At 39.8% G+C, this 27,524-nt stretch overlaps 1 protein-coding gene across 2 annotated transcripts in view; it reads left to right on the plus strand.

The window, feature by feature from the left end:
* ESYT2 (extended synaptotagmin 2) overlaps positions 1-27,524 on the plus strand; it is a 90,161-nt gene that overhangs the window by 30,799 nt on the left and 31,838 nt on the right. For both annotated transcript variants that reach the window (XM_080929517.1, XM_080929518.1), the window contains exons 2-7: positions 5,520-5,561; positions 6,677-6,811; positions 8,593-8,669; positions 12,778-12,850; positions 13,025-13,114; positions 25,112-25,167. In XM_080929517.1, coding sequence (XP_080785643.1) covers positions 5,520-5,561; positions 6,677-6,811; positions 8,593-8,669; positions 12,778-12,850; positions 13,025-13,114; positions 25,112-25,167 — 473 coding nt within the window. The remainder of the gene's footprint in view (positions 1-5,519; positions 5,562-6,676; positions 6,812-8,592; positions 8,670-12,777; positions 12,851-13,024; positions 13,115-25,111; positions 25,168-27,524) is intronic.

Raw genomic sequence — 27,524 nt, forward strand, 5'->3', positions numbered from 1 at the left:
GAGAACATCAGCACCGTAACTCACCATGGAGCAGCGGGGCTAGCTCACTCACCCGCGCTTTGGGGCCTGTACCCAGCATCTCACAGTCAATGGTCACACACTTGCTGGGCCCAGACCTTGGGGCTTCTCTGGGGACTGGCCTTTTGCTGCACAGGCCATCTCTCCCAGACCTGGCCTTATGACATTGACTTGTGTTGCCTGCAGCATCTGTGATGGGGAGGACAGAAGGCAGAGTCCTGGCCCAGGTACCATGATAAACAGCTCCTACTTCTTGCAGGTCCTAAACCACTGGTTTTTGAAAGTTAGTGGAGAGAATTTAAAATTAAGAATCAGATTTGCTTTCTTTAAATTTGTTATATTGTAGATTGTCCTGAAACTGTTTGTATTTTAATGTAAATTCCATCTCCGCTAGAAGGGTTGCTTAGTTCTGTGACTCCAACTGAACCTTCCAGTTTTAATTAGTAAAATAAAGGAAAGCCAGTGGCTGGGTGGGGGCAAGGTAGGTGGAGACAGCCAGAGCTTAGTCTCCAGTTTGTCTGTATTCTTCCTTTCTTCTCTAGGTCAGCCACGGAACATTGCATGTGACTTAGAATTCTCATTCTCATTGACTCTCCTTCTCCTTTCTCTGTTTGGTCTGATACAATGAAAATTTTAAACTTTTGAACCACTTTCTTACTTTCATATTCGGTAGAATACTTTACCTCAGGTCACCCAATGTGGTGGGTGGAGGGCTTTCCTATACCCAAGCAGTCCTCCAGCCGGCCCGGTCTGGGTGTCCTGTACTTCAGGGTTTTTTTCTGACATTGTCTACATGAAGTTAGTGTTGGGTACTACAAACTAAGAACCTCCATCCCACAATTTCCTTCTGCATTTAGGAGCCAGGTGCAAGTAGTAAATTGTTATGTGTTCTTGGTGTCAGTGTATGTCATGGGTTCCTTCAATTCCTATCTTGAATTCTATTAATTTGTTAGGATGTCTTATAGAACTTAGAAATATGTTTACTGCTTTATATAAGGGCTATTACAAAGCAATAGACATCCAGTCAGATGAATAGATACATAGGGAACAGTCTGGGAGGGAACACAGAACTTTAGTGTCTTCTCCAGGAAAACCCACATGTTGTGCAGCCTGGAATCTTTACAACTCTGTCCTTTTGTTTCATTAAATTGCTAAAAAGGGTTTTTCATTAAATAGCTGTGACTGATTAAATCATATTCTATTGGGATTGGCCAACCTCTACCCACTTCCCCCAGTACAGTAAAGAGGGAAGTTCTTCCCTTATCACATCTAACCCCATACTGAAACTAGGAGTCCAGCAAGAGTCACATGATTGGAAGAAGAGAAGTACCTGTCTATCAGGAAATTCAAGAGTATTTAGGAATTTTAAGTGTGAAACCCCTGGTCAGAGATTAAATTTAAAACACAAGGTTCTGGGGATGGAGCACATAAATTTTATCTTAGCACTTGGGAGGCAGAGATAGGCATATATATGAGAGTTTAAGGACAGGTTGGCCTTGACAGTGAACAACAAGCCAGCTAGAAATCCACAGGTGGACTCTGTCTCAAAAAATAAAAATGGGGAAAAAGAGGTTCCCCTAGATACATCTCTTTCTCGGCAGTGCTGCAGCTTGACTTACCTTCAGCAGCCTCTACCCAGACACTGCCAGGATCTTGGCTTCCTGTTACTACAGATTTAGTCAGGATAGAGGACAGTACATACTAGAGTGCAGGCATCAAAGTTACACACCCAGGAGTCTAAGCACTAAGAAGATTGGAATGTGTAACTTTGCAACAAGTTTACAGATGGATAAAGTTTAAAAATTAAGTTTAAGCTACATTTATTTCTCTTAACTAAAGGGTTTTCTTTGCTTTCAAGTGAGGCTTTAAGGTAGTTTACAAGGCATATTATTTTATAGGTTTACAGATGAAAAAGTGGAAGGTCACAAACATTGTGTTCTGTTTGCATTGTAAGAATGATTTTTGTGGTAGTTTAGTCAGTTTTGCCAGCAGTTGTATAAAGTCTTCATTGGTTCTGTCTAAATTCTTGACTCTAGACAGATGAATCAGTTAAACAAGGTTCAGCTGAGGTGAGGGCTTTTTTCATTCTCATATCCCTTTAATATAGTTTTCTTTGCTTTCTGTCCTGCTTCACAAGCATCCTTGTCTACAAAGGGCTTTACTCGATACATGTCAAGGACAGGGTCAGGGACCATAGGGACCATGTATGTGTATGGGGTGGTGTGTGTGTGTGTGTGTGTGCGTGTGCAGGTGCATGTATGTGTATAGTGTTAAACATGCATACAGTCTAATTGTGTGGAATGTTAATGTAAGATCAGATCCCTAAACAGTGTTCTTCCCTCTCCAATGCAAGTCACTAAATGTTGTATACACGAGTTCTTCTGTAGAATGTTCAAGATGTGTGCAGTAAATACTCATTCAGTGGCAAAAATCACAGTGAGGAAAGTCAAGGTTTGCAAGTGTCCACAGGTGATGGTCTCTGTTCTGGTGCACAACTGTGAATGAGTTCTTCAAGTTTGACTACCCTCATCCTGGCCCTGGTATCTGGCCAAGCGGACAGCAGTAATTTACTGTGCGTCTTCAGACCCCGAGCCGCGGTGTTGGTGTTAGGAAGGAAGGCTCCCACTCTGGAGCACTCCCAGAAGTCATTGCATTGCACTGTACGGTCAGAGAGATTTTTGCTTAACTTATTTGAATTTTTCTTTTAAACTTGGGATATGTTACTTACATCTTAAGAAAACCATACTCTCTTATAGTATAGCTAAAGTATGATTTAATTTGTGAAAATTATATTTTCACATGATTTTGATTATTTATTAAAATAGTACTTCTGTGTTAGAAACTTTTTTTATTTCTTTTTTCTTTCTTGATTTGAGACAGTATTTCCTTAGTAACCCTTCCTGCCTTCTCTAGTGCTAGGATTGTAGATGTATGCCAACATACCCAACTTGCAACATTTCTTGATCTTAAAGTGATGATTAGCAAATTAATTTTTGGTTGCCCCTAAGAATTAAACTGTAACAACAGAAAAGAAAAGTCAAGATTGATTTTTTTTTTTTTTTTTGTTCCTGGTTCAGTCCATATTTTTGTGTTCTGCATATATTTATATGTATTTTATGTATTTACATTTTTACACGTATGTAGAGACACAAATATAAACACACACACATATGTTTATGCAAACAATGTTTTAAGATTTCATGGCTGCTATTAATCACTTTTTATTGGTTGGAAATCTGGCTGTAACTTGTATTATAGGACATTGTCCTTCCTTAAACTCTTCAAAGGCATTGGAAGCCAGAAGTTCACTTGAAGGTATTACAGACATGATTTCCTGTAATGCACCGTCTGTCATGTTGTGACAAACGGTGACCTACAGAGAACTGCAGCACTGTCCGTGGAGGACATCGGTCTCTACGTGGTTAAGTGTGTGTGTGGGAAGCTGACCAAAGCTAAAGTGATCTGGTTCTTAGGGAAGGCTGGCAGGAGAAGAAGGCCACGAGAGCATCATTCTGTGTCCACAGCCATGGCTGCTCTGGCTGTACTCAGCAGGGAATATGACGGTAGGGGCTTTGAATTGTGACCCAGATTAAATGTGATTGCAGTGTCTTTGAAGCTCAAGCCAAGGAAGTTAAAAGGTTCGATAAACACTTAGGCACTCAAAGTCTTCAGTAAGGTGACTTAAAAGGAAGTTCCTGTTTTCTAGAATATTGTTCTGTTAGCTAAACAGAAGGGAGGACAGACAAGAAGAGGCCTTTGGGGGAAGAAGGTGAGGTCAGTTAGACAGCAAAGGGCAAGTATATTCAGGAGTTAGGCCTTACAGAAATGTCGGTGTGGTATTCGTTCTGGAGTTACAGAGAGTAGAATACATCTACACTGCAGAGGTTTCTGTGTCAGTGAACAGAAGATGCTCAGTACTTGCCTTTGGTCTGTCTATTGCCTCCAGTGGTTGGTTGGTTTAGAGGGAACATGTAGAATGGGAGAGAGCCTCACAATAAACTAGGATCTAAATACCTGCTTTAATGCTCTGCCTGCTACTCACTGTCCCATTCCTGATTTGACCACTACACTACTTCAAAGTAATGCAAAGAAATGACAGTGTACTTGTTGCAAATGAATTAGTTTTGTGACCTAATTTGATAAGCCTGACAAGACTGCTCACTTTATTGTAACCTTGAACTCGCTTCCTGTCTCTTAAGGAAAATGCAGCCCTTTCTTGTACACTTGGTTCATTTGGGTTAAAATTTGACCCTTTGGTGACAGACATAGCATCTAGAGTTAAGCAAACATGTACAGTTCGCTGACTCTGACCCTTTACCTTGTCAAATGTTATCTTTCCCAACTTTTAAAATTGTCTCAATTTTGGAAGGCTTTTACACTCCACACCAGTGAATTTATGCTTATCTAATTTAGAAATAACAATTTCTACTCACTCTAGCATGTTTCATGGTTCAACCAAATATTCTTTGTATTATTTTGTTCAAGGGAAATAACGCCTACTTATGCTTGTTCGTAGACACAAAGGGAAGCCATAACACTACCAATTTTACTACCACTGCCTGTTTTCCTCTTGCTGAGACCCCAGGGGGAGCAGTCAGTCACTCAGGACTTGTGAGAGCCAGAAGGAGCTGTTGGTGATTAACAGCTTGATAGTGACCTGTCCTATGTCCAGGAAATGGCCAAACCACATTTTCTGTTGTATCAAACTGGAGAAGTAGAGTTGGGTCTCAGAAACCTTGAAAGCCCCATGTCACCCATTGAAACTATATAACACTCAGTTTCCTCTGGTCCACTTCCTGTGGCTAGAGGACAGCATTATTGGACTGAATACTTTTATAATTCAGGATAGTTATAAACATCGCATCTTCTCAGTCTCCAGTACAAAGTCTCTTGTGATCTGCTGTATCTCCAAATCCAAACTATGTGTGTCCTGTGTACTGTTCTTTTGAAAGCTCCCTTGTAGCCAAAAACAGCACTAGCTTCCTTTGCAAAGATGTTTTATTTTAGCTGCAACAACAGAGAAAACATTCTTTACCTATTTTTAAAGTAGGTTTCGTTTTGCATTTTCAATCACTTTCCCAGTATGTAGGCCTTGCCTGTGGAGAGCTATGATCACAGTGTGCATTTGGGAGAGGGCAGACTGGTGGGTATGGTCCTTGCATAGAAGAAGGGAAACAAAAAGGAGAGATAGATTTTGAAGTCTGAGTCTAGATTTCTAGCAGAATGATGGGAATGATAATATTCTTTTAAAAGACATTTTTCTATATTCTGATATTTCAAATGCTAAGGAATACCCGCTTTTGTTGTTTGAGGCAGAGAAGGCTCTGGTGATATCTCCCTCCAGGTACCACACATTTCACTTTCTCCTCTCTGAGACTGTGCCAAAGCATTAGAGTAGAGTATTTTAAGGACGTTTTATATAAACACAAAATAGCCTATCGATCATTTTGTTTATGATTGTCAGGAGTCATTAAGTTATGTGTGTGTATTTTCTCTCTCAGGTTCATTTTCCAGACACCGAGAGAGCAGAATGGCTAAATAAGGTAAGATTAGCATATTCTAAATATTCAATGGGATTAGAGGGCCAGAGACCATTTTCCCATATTTGGGAATTTGTGTTAGTGTTACTGAGTTCAGATTGCAATGAGCAGGCTTCTGCTCCCCAGAGGACTGTTGCAAGCAGTGTGTGACTTTCCTTTAAGGAGAACAGGAGCTGTGTCACAGACCTAAGAAGATTCATGCATGTGCTTGTATGGCCTTATGTCTTCTTTCTTGAATAGAGACTGCTCACATCTGCTTTATAGAAATCACAGCAATCATTCTGGAAACATTCTTATGAAGAGAAAAATAACTCATCCCAAATTACCAGTCTATAATACTTTTTTTTGACCGTTGTCCCAGTCCTTTTTTTCCTTTCTTTTTTTAGCATATATATATATATTATATATATATATATGAATATATTTTTGTCAGTACTTGATTTTTTTTAAAGGTTTGATAGTATGCATTGAAATCTTACTATTTACCAAAGATTATAAAGTATATGAAATCTTCAATACCTTTTAAGGGATGTTTTTGTTTCAGTAAGCTTTAGGTTGAATCTCTCTTGCCTTGTGTTTGAGCATCTCTAAGGTAATATGGTAACCCTAGCTAGACAGGTATCACCCCATAGCACATACTGTGGTTATTAAAATGCAGGAGTAGTTACTGAAGTCCATGTGGTTTTTGTTGGGCTTAGTTTAGTTTTATTGTGGTATTGAAATCAAACTGAGGGCCTTACTGACAAGAGGCATGTGAGTCACTGAGCCACACTTCCAACCCAAGGCCTATCTGTAGCTTAAGTTTTCCCACAGTCATTTGAAGCCATGGGACTTTTAGTGATTATTTGCTGTGCAGACATGTTTAAACAGAATGGCTAAATAAAAGAGCTAATTTCTGCAGCATATGGGCTAATCAGTAGTTTATTGTTAGAGTAAATGCTTAATGTTTAGAACACGTTTTGCAGGACTGATTTTAAATAACAGGACCATTTCTCCTTTTGTTTTAGCTTTCAAAGCCAGATTAATAGACTACATGATTTTAATACTTCTTAGTGACTCGACTACATAATGTATCGAATATCATAGCAGTTACCTAACATGACATCCTTTCCTTCCAGACTGTAAAGCACATGTGGCCTTTTATTTGTCAGTTTATTGAGAAGCTCTTTCGAGAAACCATAGAGCCAGCTGTGCGTGGAGCAAATGCCCACCTCAGCACCTTCAGCTTCACGAAAGTGGATGTGGGTCAGCAGGTCAGTTCTGTCCTTCTTCAGCACCCTTTCATGTGCACACAGTAGGATTGCTGAGAATGCTTGTAACCACTCTCCAGGCTCTGAAGGAAATTCTTTATTAGAAAGACCAATTGAAAAGTCCACAAATTTCTTAGGTTCTTCTTCCCAACAATGTAGTCTGACTTTTCTTGCTCTTTGGGACGTGGGCTTGTTGTCTCACTTCATTGTGCTATTCTTTATATTTTGTTGTTTCTTTTTACTTTAGAAATTTAATTTTTATTTTTGTTTATGTATGTGTATCTGTGTGAGAATATGCCGTACGTGCATGCATGTGTTCATGGAGGAGAAACAGTGGTCTTAACCACAGAACCATTTTTCCAGCCCTGTTTTCACTTTTTACAAATAGTGACAATTTTAAATACAGTTTACTAACCTTAACAAATGTATGTATGTATGTATATACATTGTGTATGTGTGTGTGTGTGTGTGTGTGTGTGTGTGTGTCAGTATATAGAGAAGTGCTCTGCTCTCACTCTTCCTCTGTGTGTGTATAAACATATTCGTTTACACAAATATTCTTACATAAATTATTGACATTGATTTTGTCTATATTTGTTAGTTTTTCAGCATTTCTTAAAAGTTAAATGAAAAATAATTACTTGATGTACATTGTAGAAAATTTTATGATTAAATAAAAAATCTAGCATATGGTTATTTTAAGAAACCATTGAGTTTTTTGCATCTATATGTAGTATTAGTTTTAAATTTGTGGCTGTTTCATGCTTTGTTGTACTTTATGCATGCGTTACACTATGCCTGTACCTTCATCACCATCTCTATCCTCCTCCCACTACTGTAACCCACCTTTTCTTTCCAACCAGTTCCCTCTCCTTTTGTCTGTCTTCCTACCCCTCTCCCTCTCTGTCCCTCTTTCTGTGTGTCTCCATCTATTTGTTGGCTTCTTGAGACAGTCTTGCTATGAAACACAGGCTGGCCTTTCAGCACAGCTTGTCGACCAGGGAGACATGTCAGTGATTCAGAGCTCTTCCAGAGGATCCAGGTTTGATTCTAGGACCCATAACAATTAATTTACCATCACCTATGGATCCAACTCAGAAGATCTGACACTCTCTTACGGCCCCAGCATGCATATTAGTAAAAATAAGTCTTGGTAAAAAAGAAACACAACATAAGATATGATCGGCCTTTTGTGGTTGTATATTCAATTATCTGCACATTATATTTAGTATTCTTTCCGACAGAGTCTTAATTTTTAGCCCATACTGGCCTTGAACTAACAGTCCCATGTTTCAGCTTAAGTGTTGTGGTTATCGGCCTGCAATGCCACACTCAGCTATGCCTTATCTCTTTTATCCACTCAAAGATCCAATTTGGGAGAAAATTTAAACTGAAAACTTGTAAAACATAAATTTAAAATAATTAGAAATATTAATAAGGATAGAGTAGAAGAAAAGAATCAGTAAATAGAAAGAGATAAGGGTAAAGGGGCTTCACAGTAAAAGCAAATGTAGTCATTACATGTTAACTCAACACTGCCCATGTTACTGAGTCCTTACTGTGTATTACTTAACTTCACAGTGATCTCACATGATGCTACTATTACTTACATCTTACAGACAGAAAGCTGAAGAACACAAGCTAAATAAATGGTCAAAGTTAAACTGTGAAACCAGAATTATACTCATAGTCTAATGCTTAACTCATTTGTCTATTTTGTTATTGTTAGTTATATTTGCCTTTAAGCTGTTTTCTGTTTTGAATTAAGCTATTTCTTTTTTCAGCCCCTTAGAGTCAATGGTGTTAAGGTTTATACTGAAAATGTAGACAAAAGACAAATTATTCTGGACCTTCAGATTAGGTAAGTTTTCGTCATGGCTACTGACACATAGTATTCATTTAATAATATGTATAGGATGAAGGAGTAAATAAATATCTTGGCTTTTCTTCATTGCAGTTTGACTAAGTTCTTTCTACATGTTAACAACCTTTGAGTTGCTAACGGTTTAGATAATTATCATTAAGTATAACGTAGCTGGAGAGCTGTCTCAGTAGTAAACAGCACTTCCAGATAACCTTGGTTTAATTCCCAGCATTCATGTAGCTGCTCACAGCCATATGTAACTCCAGCCCCAGGGGATCCAGTGCCTTTTTCTGGACTCCGTGGGCACATGACATGTACAGAGACATAGGTGCAGGCAAAACACCCCTACATGTAAAATAAAACAAATCTCTAAAAATGTGGTGATTTAAAGAAATTGTATACTGTACAAGAAAACTATAATAAATAATTCTTCCGAACTTAATATAATAATATACAACACAATATAGCAAGATGAGTTAATAGCATAGATTATATGCCATCAACAAGTAGAATTTATTCCCAAAATACAAATGTGATTCAGATATGAAAGCCAGTCTGTAAAATACATTGCTTTAAGAAGGAAGTGGTGTAGAGTAGGAGACCTCCATGGTTACCTCCGTTAATACAGAAGACGCATTTAACAAAAGTCAGTTTTAAATGGTTTTTTAAAAAAAGTTTAACCTAGAAATCCTAATTGAAAAGCAGTCTTTACACATAATTAGATCTTACAGAAAATACACACACACACACACACACAGAGAGAGAGAGAGAGAGAGAGAGAGAGAGAGAGAGAGAGAGAGAGAGAGAAAGAGAGAGAGAGAGAGAGAGAGAGAGAAACTAGGTGTGATAGCATTCAATCACAGCACTTTGGAGGTAACGACTACATTTGAGTTCCAAGCCAGCCAGGGCTACATAGTAATATTCTGTCTTTAAAACAAAACAAAACAAACAAGCCTCTTAACACTAAAATGAATTCAGCAAAATAGCAAAATGCAGTTAAATCAATTGCATTTCTGTACACTAACAATTAAAAGTCCTAAAAGGGAATAAAGACAATCTCACTTGTAACAGGATGGGTAGTTGGTTGGTAAAATGGTTGCTTTGTTCAGTCCCCAGACACTAAGGAAACTAGCATGGTGGTGCATTAGTAGTCCCAGGATGGAGAAAGCAGAGACATGGTATGGTCAGCCAGCCTAGTCCAAAGCAGTAAGCCCTAGCCATCAGTGAAAGACTTTCAGAGTAAACAAGGCAGATGGCTGTTAGAGTTTAGTCTTTTCTGAGGCTACACGAAGAAGAGTTTGTTTTCTTTTTTTTTTTTTTTTTAATCATTTGTAAGTTTCAAGAGTACACTAATATTAAAATTGTTTAGACTCTTTCACCAGTTACTTCTAGAAAGAAATGTTCAATGTTTTTACTATGGGAAAATCTTTAGTTTGAAATTATTTGATGCTTGTGTAAACTTCATTGTCATCAACAGAATAAAGGAGGAGGCATATTGTCTGTCTTATGTTATCCATGCTCTGGAAAGCCTGCCGTGGGGTCCACTAGCTCTATGCGGATAGACACTTTGCGCTCACTCATTGTTTCAGCATTAAACACATTACTTGAGTAGTCCCTTTAATGGATATCATCGAAAGAAGTAGCTTTAATAGTATAAATACTCTACTATTGTTGTATGCTTTAGACAAAGACCTTAGCTACATTGGCAGCAAGATAGAGGAAAAATTAAGAATTAGGAAATAAAACAAACAAACAAACAAACGTGTTAGGGTTTATATTGTTTAAAGGGAAAAAGAAATCATGGCAGTTTTTCTTATATTTACTTTATATCCTGATCAGTGCCTCCCTTCCGATCAACTCCTCCACCCTCCCATTCTCTGGCTGGTGGGAATCCCCCTAGGTATCTCCCCCAATTCTGGTACTTTGCATTTCTGTGAGGTAGGCACCTCCTTTTCCACTGCCCTTGCTGGCCTTCCTGTGGAGTTCCTATCCCCTTTGGGACTGCAATCCTTCCTCCAGTTCTTCCTTAAGAGTCCCCAAGTTCCATCCACTGTTTGCTGTGGGTGTCTGCATCTGTCTGGGTCACCCGCTGGGTGGGGCCTCTCAGAGGACAACAGCTCCTGTCTGCAAGCATAGCAGAGTGTCATTAATAGTGTTAGGGATTGGTGCCTGCCCATGGGATGGGTCTCAAGTTGGCTATTCCTTCAGTCTCTGCTCCCTCCCCTGTGTCTACATCACTTGTAGACAGGATAAATTTTGGGTTGAAAGTTTTGTGGGTGAGTTGGTCTCTGTATTGCTTCATTGGGGTACTTGTATGGAGCAAGGAGATGGTCTCTTCAGGTTCCATATCTCCAACGTAGTGAGTCACAGCTAAGGCCACCCCATTGGTTCTTGGGAACCTCCCTTATCCCAGGTCTCTGTCCTGTCCTCAAGATGTACCCTACCTCCTCACCCCTGACGTTTGCAGGTTTCCATTTATTTTAGTTTTATAACAGGTTATTGGTGACTTAGCAGCAGGGTAGACAATAATTTTGTTCATGTGCTTACACCAGCAGATCTCAACCTGTGGGTCATGAACATTGGAAAACATATTTTTTATGGTCTTAGGAACTGAGACATTGGTCAATAGTTATGAAGTAGCAATGAAAATAATTCTATGGTTGGAGCCACCCCAGCACGAGGGACTAACTATAGAAGGAGTTTCAGCATTAGGAAGGAAGAACCACTGGCTTAGGCTCTTCCTGATCGTTGTCCATCACACTCCCCGGACTTGCACAAGGAGATTTATGATGACCCTGCTCCCAAGAAGCAAGGACAGGGGTCATGCTGTCAGTTGTCAGTTTGACACAGGCTGCAATCATTGTGATCAGGGAGCCCCAGTTGAGAAAAAAACTTCTATAAGCTCAGGGCTGTAGGCAGGCCTGTAGAACATTTTCTTAATTAGTCACTGACCTGCCAGGACTCTCTCATTGTGTGTATCATCATCCCTAGGGTGGGGGTCTCAGGTTCTGTAAGAAAGCAAGCTGAGCAAGCCATAGAGAGCAAGGCAGTAAGGAGCACGCCTTCATTGTCTCTACATCAGCCCCTTCCTCCAGGTTTCTGCCTCGATTGAGTTCCTGCCCTCATTGCCTTTGCAAAACTTATATGGAATTGTGAATTAAATAACTCCTTTCCTCCCCAACTTGGTTTTTGGTCATGGTGTTTCTTCATAGCAGTAGTAATCTCAGCTAAGACAGATGAAATCCCACGCCATCCCTTGTGGAATGCATTAGGGTTTCATGTTTATGTTGGAATTATCATAGTAAAAAAACATTTGTTTTACATTTGTATATGAAGTTAATCTCTTGAGTAAAGTGAAGGTACAAAATAAGCTGTTTGTAACCTTTAGCACCATAAAACCCTTTAGCATCTGAGTGAGAATTTTTGTGACTAAGAAAAAAGATGGTTAGATCTACTGTTGACAAAATAACCTTAGTTGTGTTATACACATAAAAACATCTTCATCAAATGAGTGCTCCAGAAACAATACATTGTTATTCCTATATTTTTGAAACTACATATTTACATGCTTTTGCAGTTTTTGCTTTTTGAGATGGGATCTGGGTTTTTTGGAGATAAGGACGATGCCATTCTGCTAATTCCCTTGAGTGCTAAGAATTGTGTGAGACTCTGTATAACCCAGAGCTCCTACATGCTAGGCAGCCATAACTGTGCTCCAGCCTCATCCATTTCATTTCCGTGGTTTTGTTTTTCTTTTGAGACAGGGTGTCACGTTTATAGTCCACACTAACCTTAAACTGGTTTCTCAGCTCCAGCCTCCCATGTGTTGGACATGTAAGTTTATTTAAGATTTTCACTGTAGGAAAAGTAAGAGCACGTGCACAGTGGTCCTCACAGGTGACAGCAGCGCCCATAGAGCACAGAGCGAGAGAATAATCTTGTGGTGTCGGCTACATTTCAATCCGTTTTACCTACAGTATGAGTATTTCTGTTTTACCGTTGTTCTGTCTGATTACATACTTTGCAGTGTCGAATCTTAATGGATAGTAGCTAAGAGAATGATTGATTCCACTCACTTTATGTAATGCAGAATTTTCTTTTCTAGTTTTGTAGGAAATTGTGAGATTGATTTGGAGATCAAAAGATATTTTTGTAGAGCTGGTGTGAAAAGTATTCAGGTAAGTTTTAAAAATTTTTATTTTAGAGTTTTCCAGGCTGTATTCAGAAAGAAAAGCTATAGGATTTTTATTAGCTAGGAAGGTTTTGAAATAAGTTGTATTTGTGGTTATAGTTGGATAAAGTGAGAGGCCACGTGCTGTTTTCTGACTTGTGATTTCCTGTCTTGAGTTTAGATCCATGGGACAATGCGGGTGATCCTGGAGCCCCTAATTGGAGACATGCCTTTAGTTGGAGCTTTGTCCATCTTCTTCCTTAGGAAACCAGTAAGTAGGCATTTATTTCATGACATCATGTTTATCTGTCCTCTGTTGGCAGTAACAGGGATACACAGAAGGGTAGAGTGAAGGAGCAAAATCCTGCCCTTAACTCTTCTCTCTCCGATGCATGGTTCCTGAGTGTTTAACTTCCATATGCCTTAAGTGAGGACTTTATCTTTTAATAAACAGTGATCTTTCCTGAATATAAAAAACAACTTCCACTATTTTTAGCTAAGTAAATTGAAGATACATTTGGCCTGTTATTAAATATGATTTTTATACTATTTGCTTATTTAATCTCCAGACTTATAAAGCTAAATATTGTTTCCTTGTACTGACACTAAGAAATCTATTCATATAAGTTACCCAGCAATGAAGTATTAGAGCTTTGGCGTAGACCCAGGCTAGTCTGGTACAGGTTTTATATCCCTAAACACTTTAAGGTGATGCTACGTCTGTACATCTCCCTCTGACTTCCCTCCTGAGACACTGAGGGCTGGGGGCAGTATTTGATGAACTACATGTGTAGCTCTGTGTGTTGTGCTTTTATGTGGAATTCTTGATTAGTCTTTTAACACTCGGCTAAGCATGCTGTTGTTATTTATGTTTTTGGATATTTCTTTTCATTTTTGTTGTAAGTGCTCTATGCTTGTTACACACTATTAGAATGGAAACAGGAAGGCAAAGCTATTCTTACCCTTGCCTGAGTCCTGCAGCCAATGGTGAGTGAGTGCTACCTCAGTGCCTTTCCATCCTTCCTTTATTAGTGCTGAGAATTGAAGGTAGGGCTTTGTGCATGCTAGGCAAGCTCTCCCATTCTAGGCACATCTCTCTACTCCTAACTGTGCACCTCACTGATTTCAAGATTTGTGTCTTCCAGGACAAGTTCCCACAGTAGTTTTGAAAGTTGTACAGCAGAGACGATTATTACTAATGTGGAGGGCACATCTATTTCCAGAGTTCAGGGAGTCTAGGTGAGCTGCTTCTTAGGAGGGATACTGCTTATGATCCTTGGCAAGTTTTCTGGGAGTTAAGGATTACTAACATCATGTGTAATTTAAAATGGGGATATTAATGAGTATAATTTGGCTCCAAAGACCTATTGAAAATTATTACTTGGTTTCAAAAGTACAGCGTGCCTAGGCCATACCAAGTGCAGCATAGGCAGGGCTTTCTGCATGAGCTCACACTGTTGCCTTCAGCAGAATCATTTTCTCTTCCTTACTTTGAATGTGTTCAAGTAGATGATGTACATTACACTTCCAAAAGCTATCAAGGAATACACTAATTTTTACTTTATTAAAAATTTGAGAAATAAATCTATAAAAGATTTAAGATACAACTTTTTTCTTCTACCAGTTTTTCTTTAAAGCAGTTTATGTAAAAGCTGATTCCTTTACTGAGTATTTAAAATATTCCTTAATAAGTTGCTAAAAACTTTATCTGACTTTGTAAATATTCTTAATATAAAGATCCTATTTCTTAGAAAAACAAACCAAGACCTTTAGTTTTCTTCAGAACGTAACTGCTCTTTGGTGGTTTTGTTCTTCCACAGATAAAGGCACTTGTAAAATAAGTCACAATATTAATTTGCAGCGGCTGTTGGAGGGCCTGGAAGAGACGGATGAGGTTGAAATGTGCAGTCACCCTTTTCCTTATATGGTGAATAAGGCCACTGAACATGCTTTAGAGGGAAGGGAATTTTCCTCAGTTGCTTTCAGCTGGAAAATATGAGAACTTATTGCTGTTAGCTGCCAAATAATTCTTCCTGAGTCTGGTGAAAAAACAACCAAAAGGGCCTTTTAGTTTTACTGTATTTTTACTGCCCAGATGATTCAGAAACAAGTGCCAGAGACTCATATAAAACAGTTTCATGTTTTCTGCTTTCTAGTTTGTTTAATTAGTTTGATAATCTGATACTTGAGGAACAAACCCTGAAAATTCTTAACATGATGAAGTGTGCGGCCAAGTGAACAGTCCAAGTGAAATAGTGGAAGTGTGCTTTGGGGCCAGGGAGCACTTGAGTGTGGGGTCTCAGTGACAGCTCTGCTCTACCTGATGTCCACTCCTTGTCTTCTTTCTGTGCCAGTTCCTAGGTCCCCAGTCCCCCTCTGTGACAGAGGAGTGACACTACTTACCCCTTAACTCACAATTAAACGTCTGTGCTCTGAAGAGCACACAGTGAGCCTTTACACTGTTAAAGAATTACATATAGGTTAGCATTTCACTGAGGTTCCAGCACTAGAGTGATGCTGGGATACGGGAAAATATGGGTAAATACTCTGATAACAGATAGGATGGACCCCAGTGGTACAGTCCTTGGCTCTTGTGTGTCAGGCAATAGGTTTTGAATCTTTTGGGACTGAAAGAAAGAGTTCTGATAATCAAAAGGAGGGATAGGGAGACTAGTCTGTTTGTTGCATACTTCAAGGACCTGATCCCAGATGCTGAACCTTTGTCAAAAATGTAGGTATGGTAGCACATGTCTAGAAACCCAGTGCCGGGGGCTGGGCAAACTGACAGGAATTTTCCCAGGGCTCACTGCCCATCTGCTGAGAAAGCTAGTCTAGAAAGTTGGTTAACTCTGTGTTTAGAAAGACCTTGTCTTAAAAGTGAAGAGCAATAGAGGAAGAAGGCACCCAGTGTTAATCTCTAGCCTACTCACATATATACATATGCACATGCACCCACACAAGTACATACATAAAAGTAACAATAATTTATAAGAACCAGGTGGATTCCTTTTTGTCCTTGGATATGTATGGAGAACTCAGTCTATGTAGGTAGATTTCGGCTCTGCCTCAAGCATACATCCTAATGGGTTTGTATCAATGTAAAACTACAGCTCTTATTTCAAAGGGGATAAAAGATAGTTTATTTTGGAGTCAACTATATGAGTGTCCTTGGCCTGGGAACACAGATTTAGGTTTTCCAAAATTTCATGTTCCAAATGTGGTAACAGTTTGAGGAAATTTTTATAGTTGCAGAACAAAGTCACAAATAAACGCACCTTCCAAGTAATTGGTGGAAATAGGAGACAGGCCAGTGAAAGCAAACCAATACAATCTGTGCTATAGTCCCAGACCCTATCTGATAACACTCTGAGCCTTCTGCTGGCGACAGCTAGTGCTGTCTAATACATTCTAAAACGCTTTCCCTGTGAGGTTATAAAAGCAGGTCTTTTCCAGAAGCCCTCCACAGGACAACTTAGGCTTGCTCCATGTGATTTTCTTTGGAGACTGAGTTCAGCCAGGTGAAGGGGGTTTCTTTATTAAGCAAAACTGTCTTCCTTTTAGAGTTATAATAGGAAAAACTTGAATCTTTCTGGGCTAGAATTCCAGAACTTAAAATATTTTAAGTAAAGGGAGTGCCAAAGAAGGAGAGGGATTTCTTAAATGAAGGAATTTTATTGTACAGTAGACCTCTGACGGGATGCTTTCCTTCCTCTGCTGAGTCTTCTGTAGGGCCGGCTAAGCCCCAGAGGATTGCACTGCAAGGCTCTCCTTGTGCCCATCTACAGTGACGGCTGCTCTCCGTGTCCACAGCCCTACAGGAGATGCTCTTTCTGGCTGATGTATGCAACATGCAGATGTGTATACACAGGGCCCAGTTGTCCTCTCTGTCCCTGTGCCGTGGCTCTCTGGTCTTCAGCATTTCCTTGGAGTCCAGCATGAGTTGTCTCACCAGTCCCGGTTCAGACTGCTCAATCTCTCCAGAGCTGCCTCAGACAAAACAGGGCACCTGGCTAGGCCCTAAGAACTCGGAGTAGTGTTCTTTGCAGATTTTTCTTTCTTCTTCTTGCCTAAGTCATGAGTTTTGAAAACACAAGGAAAGTATTTTTTAACTTTACTGCCAGCCCAGAGCTAATAAATTAAAACATGGGGTAAAACTCCATGGAAGACTTGTGGAGCCAGCCATCAGCTTGCATTTGTAACCAGCTTCCCAAGTTGCTTAGGGTCAGTTGCTGTTCTCACACTATCAGCTTTGCTACATCCCTCAGACACTCCCAGTTGTTTCTTTTTTACTGTGTGTGTATGTGTGTGTGTGTGTCCACTGTGGTACACATGTCAGAGTCAGATGGCAAATTATAGGAGTCAGTTCTCTCCTTCTACCATAGGCCCCAGGTCATCAGACTTGGCATCTCAGTGGCTCATCTCTGTGGTTTTCATGAAATTTGCGTACATGCTTTGTTGTTCCAGGTAAAACATGACATTCTTTCATCTGCCACAGCTCAGAGATGACTTGCTCTGTTTAGAAATACACATTCCATGTATGCCTTAGCTTACTGAATTAGAAATCTTCAGTCATCCAGAGGTCCTGGCTTTCATTGTCCTAACATGTTTTTAGGGAAATCAGGAAGGACCAGATAGTTGCATTTCCAAGGATAGTTCTCAAAGAGCTGCCATGATTGCCTTCCTCATGAGCCTACTCACAGCTTCTCACGTGTGCACTCTATCCCGTGCTCACCTGCACTTGGACAACTGATCTTTCTCATGACTCTTGCTGGTTTGAATGAGAATGACCCTCATAGGCTCATGTATTTGGATGGTTCCCCAGATTGGTAGAACTATTTGGTTGTACCAGTGGTAAGCATTAGGAGGTATGTCCATTGATGCTAGGTTTTGGGGTTTCTAAAGCTCACACCATTCCCACTTAGCTCTCTCTGTGGTTGAGATGTAAGCTCTTGGCTACAGCTCCATGCCTGTGTGCCGGTTGCCACCATGGTGATGATGGGTTCCAACCCACTAGAACTGACTCCCCATAAATGCTTCTCTTAATAGCTGCCTTGCACAGGGTCTCTCTTCATAGCAATTAAAGTAATGAAGAAACCTACTCATTTTCTAACATTCACTTTCTCTCACACTTATCCTTATACCTACAAACAGACCCTTGTCATGCCCAATTACACATTCCTCTCACCTGAGTATGCTACCTTTCATTTTCTCACACTGTCCACTAGTTACTTTTCCTTTGCCTATGTTAACCCTGAAAAAAGCAACTTATGGGGGAAAGGCTTGATTTCAGCTCCCAGTTTGGAGGTTCAGTCCATCACGATGGAGGAGTTATAGAGCAGGAGTCTGAGGGGGCTGGTGACATTGCCTCCACAACCAGGAAACACCAAGAGATGGATACTTGTATAGCTTTTCCCTTTGTATTCAGGTTAGGACTCTGGCCTATGGAATGATGTCACCACATCTAGGGCATGTCTTCCCCTCAGTTAACGTAGTTGAGATAATCCTTACAGGCGTTCCAGATGTTTGTCTTTTAGGTAATTGTAGATCTGTCAAGTTAATAATCTCTGTTAATGCTCACATAGTATCTGAGTTTGGTGTCTGCCTATGTGATAGATCTCCAGGTGCGGCAGTCTCTGGATGGCCTTTCCTTCAGTCTCTGCTCCACACTTTGTCTCCATGTTTCCTCCCTTGAGAATTTTGTTCCCCCCCCTTCTAAAAAGGACTGAAACATCCGCGCCTTGGTCTTCCTTCATCCTTACATTCATGTGGTCTGTGAATTGTGTCTTGGATATTCCGAGCTTTTGGGCCAGTATCCACTTATCAGTGAGTGCATACCATGAGTGTTCTTTTGTGACTGGGTTACCTCACTCAGGATGATATTTTCTAGTTTCAGCCATTTGCCTAAGAATTTCATGAAGTCGTTGTTTTTATAGCTGAGTAGTACTCCATTGGATAAATGTACCACATTTTCTGTATCCATTCCTCTGTTGAAGGCCATCTGGGTCCTTTCCAGCTTCTGGCTATTATAAATAAGGCTGCTATGAACATGGTGGAGCATGTGTCCTTGTTATATGTTGGAGTATCTTTTGGGTATATGCCCAGGGGTGGTATAGCTGGGTCCTCAATTAGTATTATGTCCAGTTTTCTGGAGAACCATCAGAGTGATTTCCAGAGTGGTCGTATCAACTTGCAATCCCACCAACAGTGGGGGAGTGTTCCTCTTTCTCCACATTCTCAGCCAGTATCTGCTGTCGCCTGAGTTTTTGATCTTAGCCATTCTAACTGGTATAAGGTGGAATCTCAGGGTTGTTTTGATTTGCATTTCCCTGATGACTAAGAATGTTGAACATTTCTTTAGGTGCTTCTTGGCCATTTGATACTCCTCAGTTGAGAATTCTTTGTTTAGCTCTGTACTTCATTATTTAATATGGCTATTTGATTCTCTGGAATCTAACTTCTTGAGTTCTTTGTATAAATTGGATATTAGTCCTTGATGGGATGTAGGTTGGTAAAGACCTTTTCCCAATCTGTTGGTTGCGGTTTTGTCCTGCTGACAGTGTCCTTTCCTTACAGAAACTTTGCAGTTTTATGAGGTCACATTTGTCTATTGTTGATCTTAGAGTATAAGCCACTGGTGTTCTGTTCAGGAAAATTTTCCCCAGTGCCCATGTGTTCCAGGCTCTTCCCTACTTTCTCCTCTATCAGTTTCAGTGTATCTGGTTTTATGTGGAGGTCCTTGATCCACTTGGACTTGAGCTTTGTACAGGGTGGTAAGAGTGGATTGATTTGTATTCTTCTACATGCCATTTGTTGAAAGTACTGTGTTTTTTTCCACTGGATGGTTCTAGCTCCTTTGTCAAAGATCAAGTGACCATAGGCGTGTGGCTTTGTTTGTGGGTCTTCGATTCTATTACATTGATCTACCTGCCTGTCTCTGCTTCAATACCATACAGTTTTTTTTTTTTTTTGTTGTTTTGTTTTTTTTTTTAATCACTATTGCTCTGTAATACAGCTTGAGGTTAGGGATCATGCTTCCCCAAGAAGTTCATTTATTGTTGAGAATAGTTTTTGATATTCTGGCTTTTTGTTATTCCAAATGAATTTGCAAATTGCTCTTTCCAACTCTATGAAAAATTAGTTGGAATTTTCATGGGGATTGCATTGAATTTGTAGATTTTTTTTCTGCAAGATGGCCATTTTAACTACAGTAATCCTGCCAATCCATAGGCGATCTTTCCATCTTTTGAGATCTCCTTCAATATCTTCCTTCAGAGACCTGAAGTTCTTGTCATACAGATCTTTCACTCCCTTTGTTAAGAGTTACACCAAGGTATTTTATATTATTTGTGAGTATTGTGAAGGGTATTGTTGCCCTAATTTCTTTCTCAGCCTGTTTATTCTTTGAGTAGATAAAGGCCTCTGATTTGTTTGAGTTAATTTTATATCCAGCCCCTTTTTGAAGTTTATCAGGTTTAGGAGTTCTCTGGGTGGAATTTCTGAGGTCACTTAAGTATACTATCATATCATCTGCAAATAGTGATATTTTGACTTCTTCCTTTCCAATTTGTGTCCCTTTGACCTCCTTTTGTTGTCTAATTGCTCTGACTAGGACTTTGAGTACTATATTGAATAGGTAAGGAGAGAGTGGGCAGCCTTGTAGAGTCCCTGATTTTAGTGGGATTGCTTCAAGTTTCCCACGGTTAAGTTTGATGTTGGCTGTTGGTTTGCTGTATATTGCTTTTATTATGTTTAGGTATGGGCCTTGAGTTCCTGATCTTTCTAAGACTTTTAATATGAAGTGGTGTTGAATTTGTCAAATGTTTTCTCAGCATCTAGTGAGATGATCATGTGGGTTTTTTTTTTTTGTTTTTTTTTTTGTTTTTTTTTTTGTTTTTTCCTTTGAGTTTGGGATTACATTGATGGATTTCCATATATTGAACCATCCCTGCATTACTGGGGTGAAGTCTACTTGATCATGATGGATGAGTTTTCTCTTTCTTTCTTTCTTTCTTTCTTTCTTTCTTTCTTTCTTTTCTTTTCTTTTCTTTCTTTTTTTTTTTTTTTTTTTTTTTGGTTAGGAGATTTCTTTAAAAGGCAGCTTTTATTCCTTTAGGGGTTATGGGACTGTTTAGATGGTTTATTTGATTTAACTTTGGTACCTATTATTTGTCTAGAAAATTGTCCATTTCATCCAATTTTCTAGTTTTGTTGAATATAGGCTTTTGTCATAGAATCTGAAGTGTTTTTTGTTTTGTTTTGTTTTTTTTTTGTTTTTTTTTTTTTTTTTTAATTTCATTGGTTCCTGTTGTTGTGTCTCCCCTTTCAATTTTGATTTTGTTAATTTGGATACTGTCTCTCTGCCCTTTGGTTAGTCTGGCTAAGGGTTTATCAATCATGTTTATTTTCTTAAAGAACCAGCTCTTGATCTTGTTGATTCTTTGTATAGTTCTTTTTGTTTCTACTTGGCTGATTTCACGCCCGAGTTTGATTATTTCCTGACATCTACTCCTCTTGGGCGTATTTGATTCTTTTTATTCTAGAGCTTTCAGGTGTGCTGTCAAGATGTTAGTTTATGCTCTCTTCAGTTTCTTTTTGGAGGCACTCAGAGCTGAGTTTTCCTCTTCCATTGTGTCCCATAAGTTTGGGGATGTAGTGCCTTCATTTTCATTAAATTCTAAAAAGTTTAATTTCTTTGTTTTGTTTTTTTGTTTGTTTGTTTGTTTTTCTTGACCAAGTTTCCATTGAGAAGAGTGTTGTTCAGCTTCCGTGTGTATGTGGGCTTTCTGTTGTTGTTGGTATTGAAGACCAGCCTTAGTCCATGATGATCTGATAGGATGTATGGGATTATTTCAGTCTTCTTGTATCTGTTGAGGCCTGTTTTGTGACCAGACTATATGGTCAGTTTTGGAGAAGGTACCATGATACATTGAGAAGAAGAAAAGGTGTATTTTAATCTTTTATTAAATGTTAATTTTTTCATATACTTTGGTCATATTCTTTATCCCGATCATCCACATCATCCTGCTCAACTTTGTTTTCTCTGTCTCTTAAAAAAAAAAAGAAAACCAATAAATCAAAATAAGAAATACAAAATGCCACACAATAACAGCACCAAAAACAAAAGAAAGCAAACACACACACACACACACACCATGAGGTCCATTTTTGTATTGATCAACTAATCTTAAGCCTGAAGCCTGTTTTGGGACACTCCTTTGAAGAAAACTTATTTTCCCTCTCCCAACAGGTATCAATTGCAAATAGCTGCTTGATTACGGCTGGGACTTTGTGCTCACTTCTTTTACTGTGCTGGGATTTTTGTCTGGTTGTCTCCATGCTGTGGTGTCTGTGTGCTCATATGTGTGTCAGCGCTCTGTGTCTGGAAGATGCTTTCCTCGGAGTCACCCACCACCTCTGCTGCTGCTCTTTCTGCTTACGCTTCACCATAGATGCCCATGTTGTGAGGGAAGGGGTGTGATAAAGACAACCATCTGATCCTGAATGCTTCACTGTCTGCATGTTGTCTCGTCCTGGGGTCTGTGTCAATTAACAACCCCTGCACGAACCTTCTGTGGTGGAGGCTGCGTGATGCACTTGCCATTGGTTATAGCAGTGTGTCAGTAAGAGTCATTTTATTGCTGTGCTCATTTGGCAAAATAGTAGTAGTAGGTTTCAGGTTCTTGGCTACCTTAACAGTATCAGGTGTGGTTGGCTCCTTTCATAGTATTTTTGCCACTATTGAACCAATATATCTTTCAGGCAGGTTGCTGTTGTAGGTGGGTTTGTAGCTAGATGAGATCGATGATTATTTTTTCTCCTTTGGTGGCCGGTATATACCTTCCAGTAGTGTAGGGAGTTTCTATTTGGGTACCAGCTCGAGTTCTACATGTTCAAGGATGTAACTAAGTGGAATCTTCAGCAGTAGGTTCTTGTCTTCCTGCTTTGGAGGTAGCCACATAAAGTTCTTTTCAATCTTGTGTCCTATAGGTGTCCAGGTGTTTTGAGTTTTTCTTTGTTTTCCACTTTTATTGTTTTGTTTCATGTGAGACCTAGTTTCTTTTTTTCTTTTTCAATTTTATTGGATATTCTCTGTACTTTTATTTCAAATGTTATTCCCTTTCCACCTACTCTCCTCCCTCCTCCCCCCTCAACATTCTTTCATGAAGGTGTTCCTTCTCTCAATCACCCTCTCCACTTCAGTGCCTTGGCTGGTGATGATGAAGTTGTTCTTCCCATGAAGGTACAAACCTTTCAGCTCCTTCAGTCCTTTCTCTAGCTCTTTCCTTGGGGTCCCCATGTTCAGTCTGATGTTTAGCTGCTTCCTCATCTGTATCTGTATGGCTCTGGGAGAGCCTCTGTGAAGACATCCATGAGACCTAGTTTCTGTGTGTAGCCTTCGACTGTCCTAGAACTCGCTCTAAAGACAAGGCTGACCTTTTGAATCAGAGATCCACCTGCCTCTGTCTTTAAAGTGCTGTGACTAAAGGTGTGTGCCACCATGCCCCACAATCTAGGTTTTTAATAAAATCAGAACACTTTGCTGACATAAGGGTATCTGCTAAGGAGAAAGAGAAAGGAAAGTGACTGGTGCAGAACCAGATGCTTTAGAACTCATGGCCTTCCCAGCTCTGTGGTATCTATCGATCGGGAAGCTAGTGGCTTGCACATTTGCCTAAGCTCTGGAATCAAGTGGATTTTGTTTTGCTTTGAGTTTTGTTTTTTTTTTTTTGATGTGTTTTAAAACTAGTGTCTTACTGTGAAGATCTAAATTGGGGGCTGGGTTGCTTCGTCCATGGGGTTATGATTGCCTTTGGACAAATTCATAAGTAGACCCAGGAAAGTCTTGGTTTACAGCAATTTACAGTCCAGATTAAAATTTGACTGTTCTTTTCCTTTCTGGGTTGTTGGTGGTGGTGGTAGTTGGTTTGGTTTGGTATTTGGCTTTTTAGGACAGGGTTTCTCTGTGTAGCCCTAGCTGTCCTGGAACTCTCTGTAGACTAAGCTATCCTCAAACTCAGAAGATCCACCTGCCTCTGACTCCCAGGTGCTGGGATTAAAGGTGTGCAACACCACCATCTGGCCTTTTCTTATTTCTCATGCTGGAAACCAGTGATGAAGGAGTTTTTGAAATGTATCACTCCTTCCCTTTGCTTTGCTCTGTGCACACCCCACTGTAATAGCCCATTAACTCTTTGTATGTAACTGACTTCCAGAAGGCGCTTGAGTAATGTGGTTTTCCAGCTCTGTGTGTAAGAGAGAGAAACTACATAATCTCACTTAACATGTCCTCTACAAGAATAAACAGAGCATTTTATTGTGCACAATGTCCATTTTGGACAGAAAATCAGTATTTACAACCAGTAGTTTTAACAGTTTGTGTCTACTTAATAGAATCCTACCTAAATGTGTAAGAATTTCTGAGATGACTATACATATCCAATGAATAGACCGAACATGTTCTATTTATAGGAATATGTAAGTAAAAAATTCAAAGTAAAATACTGTTGATCAACTACCAACAAGGATGAGTTTTAATATCTGTTTTTGGTAACAACATGGAGAAGAAATGTTTCTATCCAATACTTTTGTTGGCAATAGAAATTTAAGTAGTAATTTTGGAGATCACTAGGTATTGATACTGAAAATGAACATAATCTTTAGCATCATGTTCCACTTCAAAATATTTGCTTTTCCTGGTCTTCATGTGGAGTTTTCTTTCTGTACTATGGATCTTTAGGATTGGATCTAGAGCACCAGGTGTGTGTGGCAAGCCAGCACTTTGACCTGCTGGGCCATCCTGCTGACTCATGTTCCCAGTTCTGAGTGTGTATAAACACGAATATTCATGCTGGGCATGATGGCATCTCCGTGAGTCTGAGGCCAGCCTGGTTTTCATGAGTTCCAGGCCAGCTGAGAGTACATAGTGAGATTCTGTCTCAAACAAACAAATAACAAAATCCAAACTAACCAAGCAAAGGCTAATCACTGAATTGTTAACTTTGATAAAGAAGAAATTGAAGAGATTCCAGGCATAAAAGGAAGGGCAGAGCAATTACTGTGTTTTTATAGAGAAAACTGGCATTATCATGAGTAAGACCTGAGCAGGTCTGTCTGCGTGCGCAGGGGACGCAGCCATCTTTGCTGTGGTGCTCACTGGACGTGTGGCGGTGCTGACCATGCGTCTCTCGCTCACACAGACCTGTTGCATTTGCTGTCATACATGGGAACTGTTTGATATTCAGTGGTTTTTCTCCTTTTTAAAATACAGCTTTTAGAGATTAACTGGACAGGACTGACTAATCTTCTGGACATCCCTGGACTGAAGTAAGTGTTGTTGGTCTGCGTGTAGCTGCCACTGTGTTCTTTCCCTTGCTGCCTGTTGTCACCTTAGCTTTTGAGGGAGTAGGTAAGCATGAAACCTGGACATGAAGTTTCTAGTCACAGAAGTGAAGCTCTTCTCTATTCTGTAACCATTTAGTAAGAAACAAGGAAATTGTCCTTTAACATTGTCCTGTGGGAGAGTTAGCAGCCACTGTCCTAGTCTGACGTGGCAGGCATTACTACTTAGCAGGAAAATCTGAAATGGCAGTGATCAAACGTCTTCATTGCTCCATCTGGACGTTAAAATGCACGGCTTGGTAGTTATTTGTTACATCTGCTTCTAGTGGGTGCTTGGTTGTCTGTGGATTTTTACCCATAAGTAGCTTACAAATTCATTTCCAAATCTTTGATTTCAGACTACTTCCTGTTTCTGTATGCTTGCTCATGCCTCTGAAATGACTGCTAAAACAAGATTTTGTTTCTTGATCAGTAAAAACAGCAGTGTTAATAATCTGAGATATAGTCACAAGTAAGATGTATTATGACTCACCAGGTTAAGAAAGAAGGTCTACTATCTTTAACAGGTTTGTGGGCAAAAAAGTACAACTTTCAAAGGTTTTCTGATGAGTTCTGAGTTCATTAGAATCTTGATTACAAACAAAATACTGATTTAAATCAACACAGGTAATTTTATTTTTCTTTGCAGTGCTAGGGATTAAACTCAGGATGTTGTATTTGTTAAGTTACTTCTGAGCTACCCAATCAGATTCCCAAATGATGCATTTTCATTTTTAAGTAATACCTTTAACATTCAGTGTAGAAACTTCACCTTTAAAATTCAGTGCTGTTGCTCAGCCAGCACATGGGCATTGCACACATGCTCTGAGCCAACCTGTGTTCTTATCACTTGAACACAGATGAGCGATCTCACAGGGTCTCCAAGAGAGCTTAGCCCGCACTGGCTCTTGCAGTTCATAGAGCGCTCTTTGTCAGGTGTCAGGCTCAGGCAGATGTTGACCGGATGCAGTGGGTTCATACAGTCTTAAGTGAGTCCTTGCGCTTGTCTTCAGATGGATTCTTGCTGTGTGCAGCAGATGTTCTGTTCTACAAATGGCACAGTCTTTCCTGCTAGTTTTACAGAAATTCCAGGCTCACCTTATGGATCTACCTGTCTTAGATAGCTTCCTGTGATTTTCCAAGTCAAGTTTTAGTTTTATATATGCCCTACAGAGAAGCCAGGGAATGTTCAATTCCTTGAATCCCTTCCCTTCTGGTGAATGATCCCACACAAAGGGAGGACTGGAAGTGGCAGTACTGGCTAGATTTTGTTAGCCAGAGGTAAGCAACAGGAATCTGCAAAGGTTAATATAAGAAAGCTTCTTTTACTTGTCTTTATTTAGCATCGCAGGTGGACTAAAATAAGCAGGCTAATTGATCATCTTGACTGTTATTGTAAATGAGATAATATGAGTTCTGAACGGGGCAATGTTGCTTAGAAGATGTGTCCTGTCCCCTCACAAGACTTTAGCCAATCCAAAGCTATCTTATTTACCAAGGATTTCTACACAGTCACTGTGGACACACTCATGCGACTATGCACATTTCATTTGCAGAACTAGACTCATCTTACTCAGTGATCTATAACGTAAGCCCAGTCTTGTTCCTTTATTTATTATTGATTAAATTATTTACTTTACACTTGTTTACAGTTTCCTCTTGCTCCTCCCCTCCTAGTCTCTTCCTTTCACTTCACCTCCTCTATCCACCCCTGCTTCCCTTCTCCTCAGAAAAGGGAAGGCCTCCCATGAATATCAACTAGCTTTTGCATATCAAGGTATAGTAAGATTAGGTACATCTTCTTCCATTGAGGCTGGACAAGGCAGCCCTGTTGGGGCAGGCAGTGTAGTCAGAAACAGCCCCTGCTTCCACTTTAGGAGTCCCACAGGAAGACCCAACTGTTTTATGTGTGCAGAGAGCCTAGGTTTGTCCCATGTGTACTTTCTGCTTGGCAGGTCAGTCTCTGCGGGTTTTCTTGTGGTGTTCTTAACCCCTCTAGCTCCTTTAAGCCTTCCTTCCTCTATTCCACAGGATTCTACAAGCTCCACTTAATGCTTGACTGTGGGTCTCTACATAAGTTGCTGGGTGAAGAAGCCTTTCTAATGACATATATGCTCTGCTTCTGTGTGCATGTACAACAGAAATCATTAATTGGGTCAGGGCTCTGACAGTTAGTCATTGGTTGGCCTCTTACTCAAATTCTGCTCCATCTTGTAGGCAGTACAAATTACAGTTATAAAGTTCTGTGGCTGAGTTGATGCTCTGGTCCTCCACTGGAAGTCTTGTCAGGTTACAGGGGATAC

Source organism: Micromys minutus (assembly GCF_963924665.1).
Source record: "Micromys minutus genome assembly, chromosome: 1".
In the NCBI taxonomy this organism is placed as follows: Eukaryota; Metazoa; Chordata; class Mammalia; order Rodentia; family Muridae; genus Micromys; species Micromys minutus.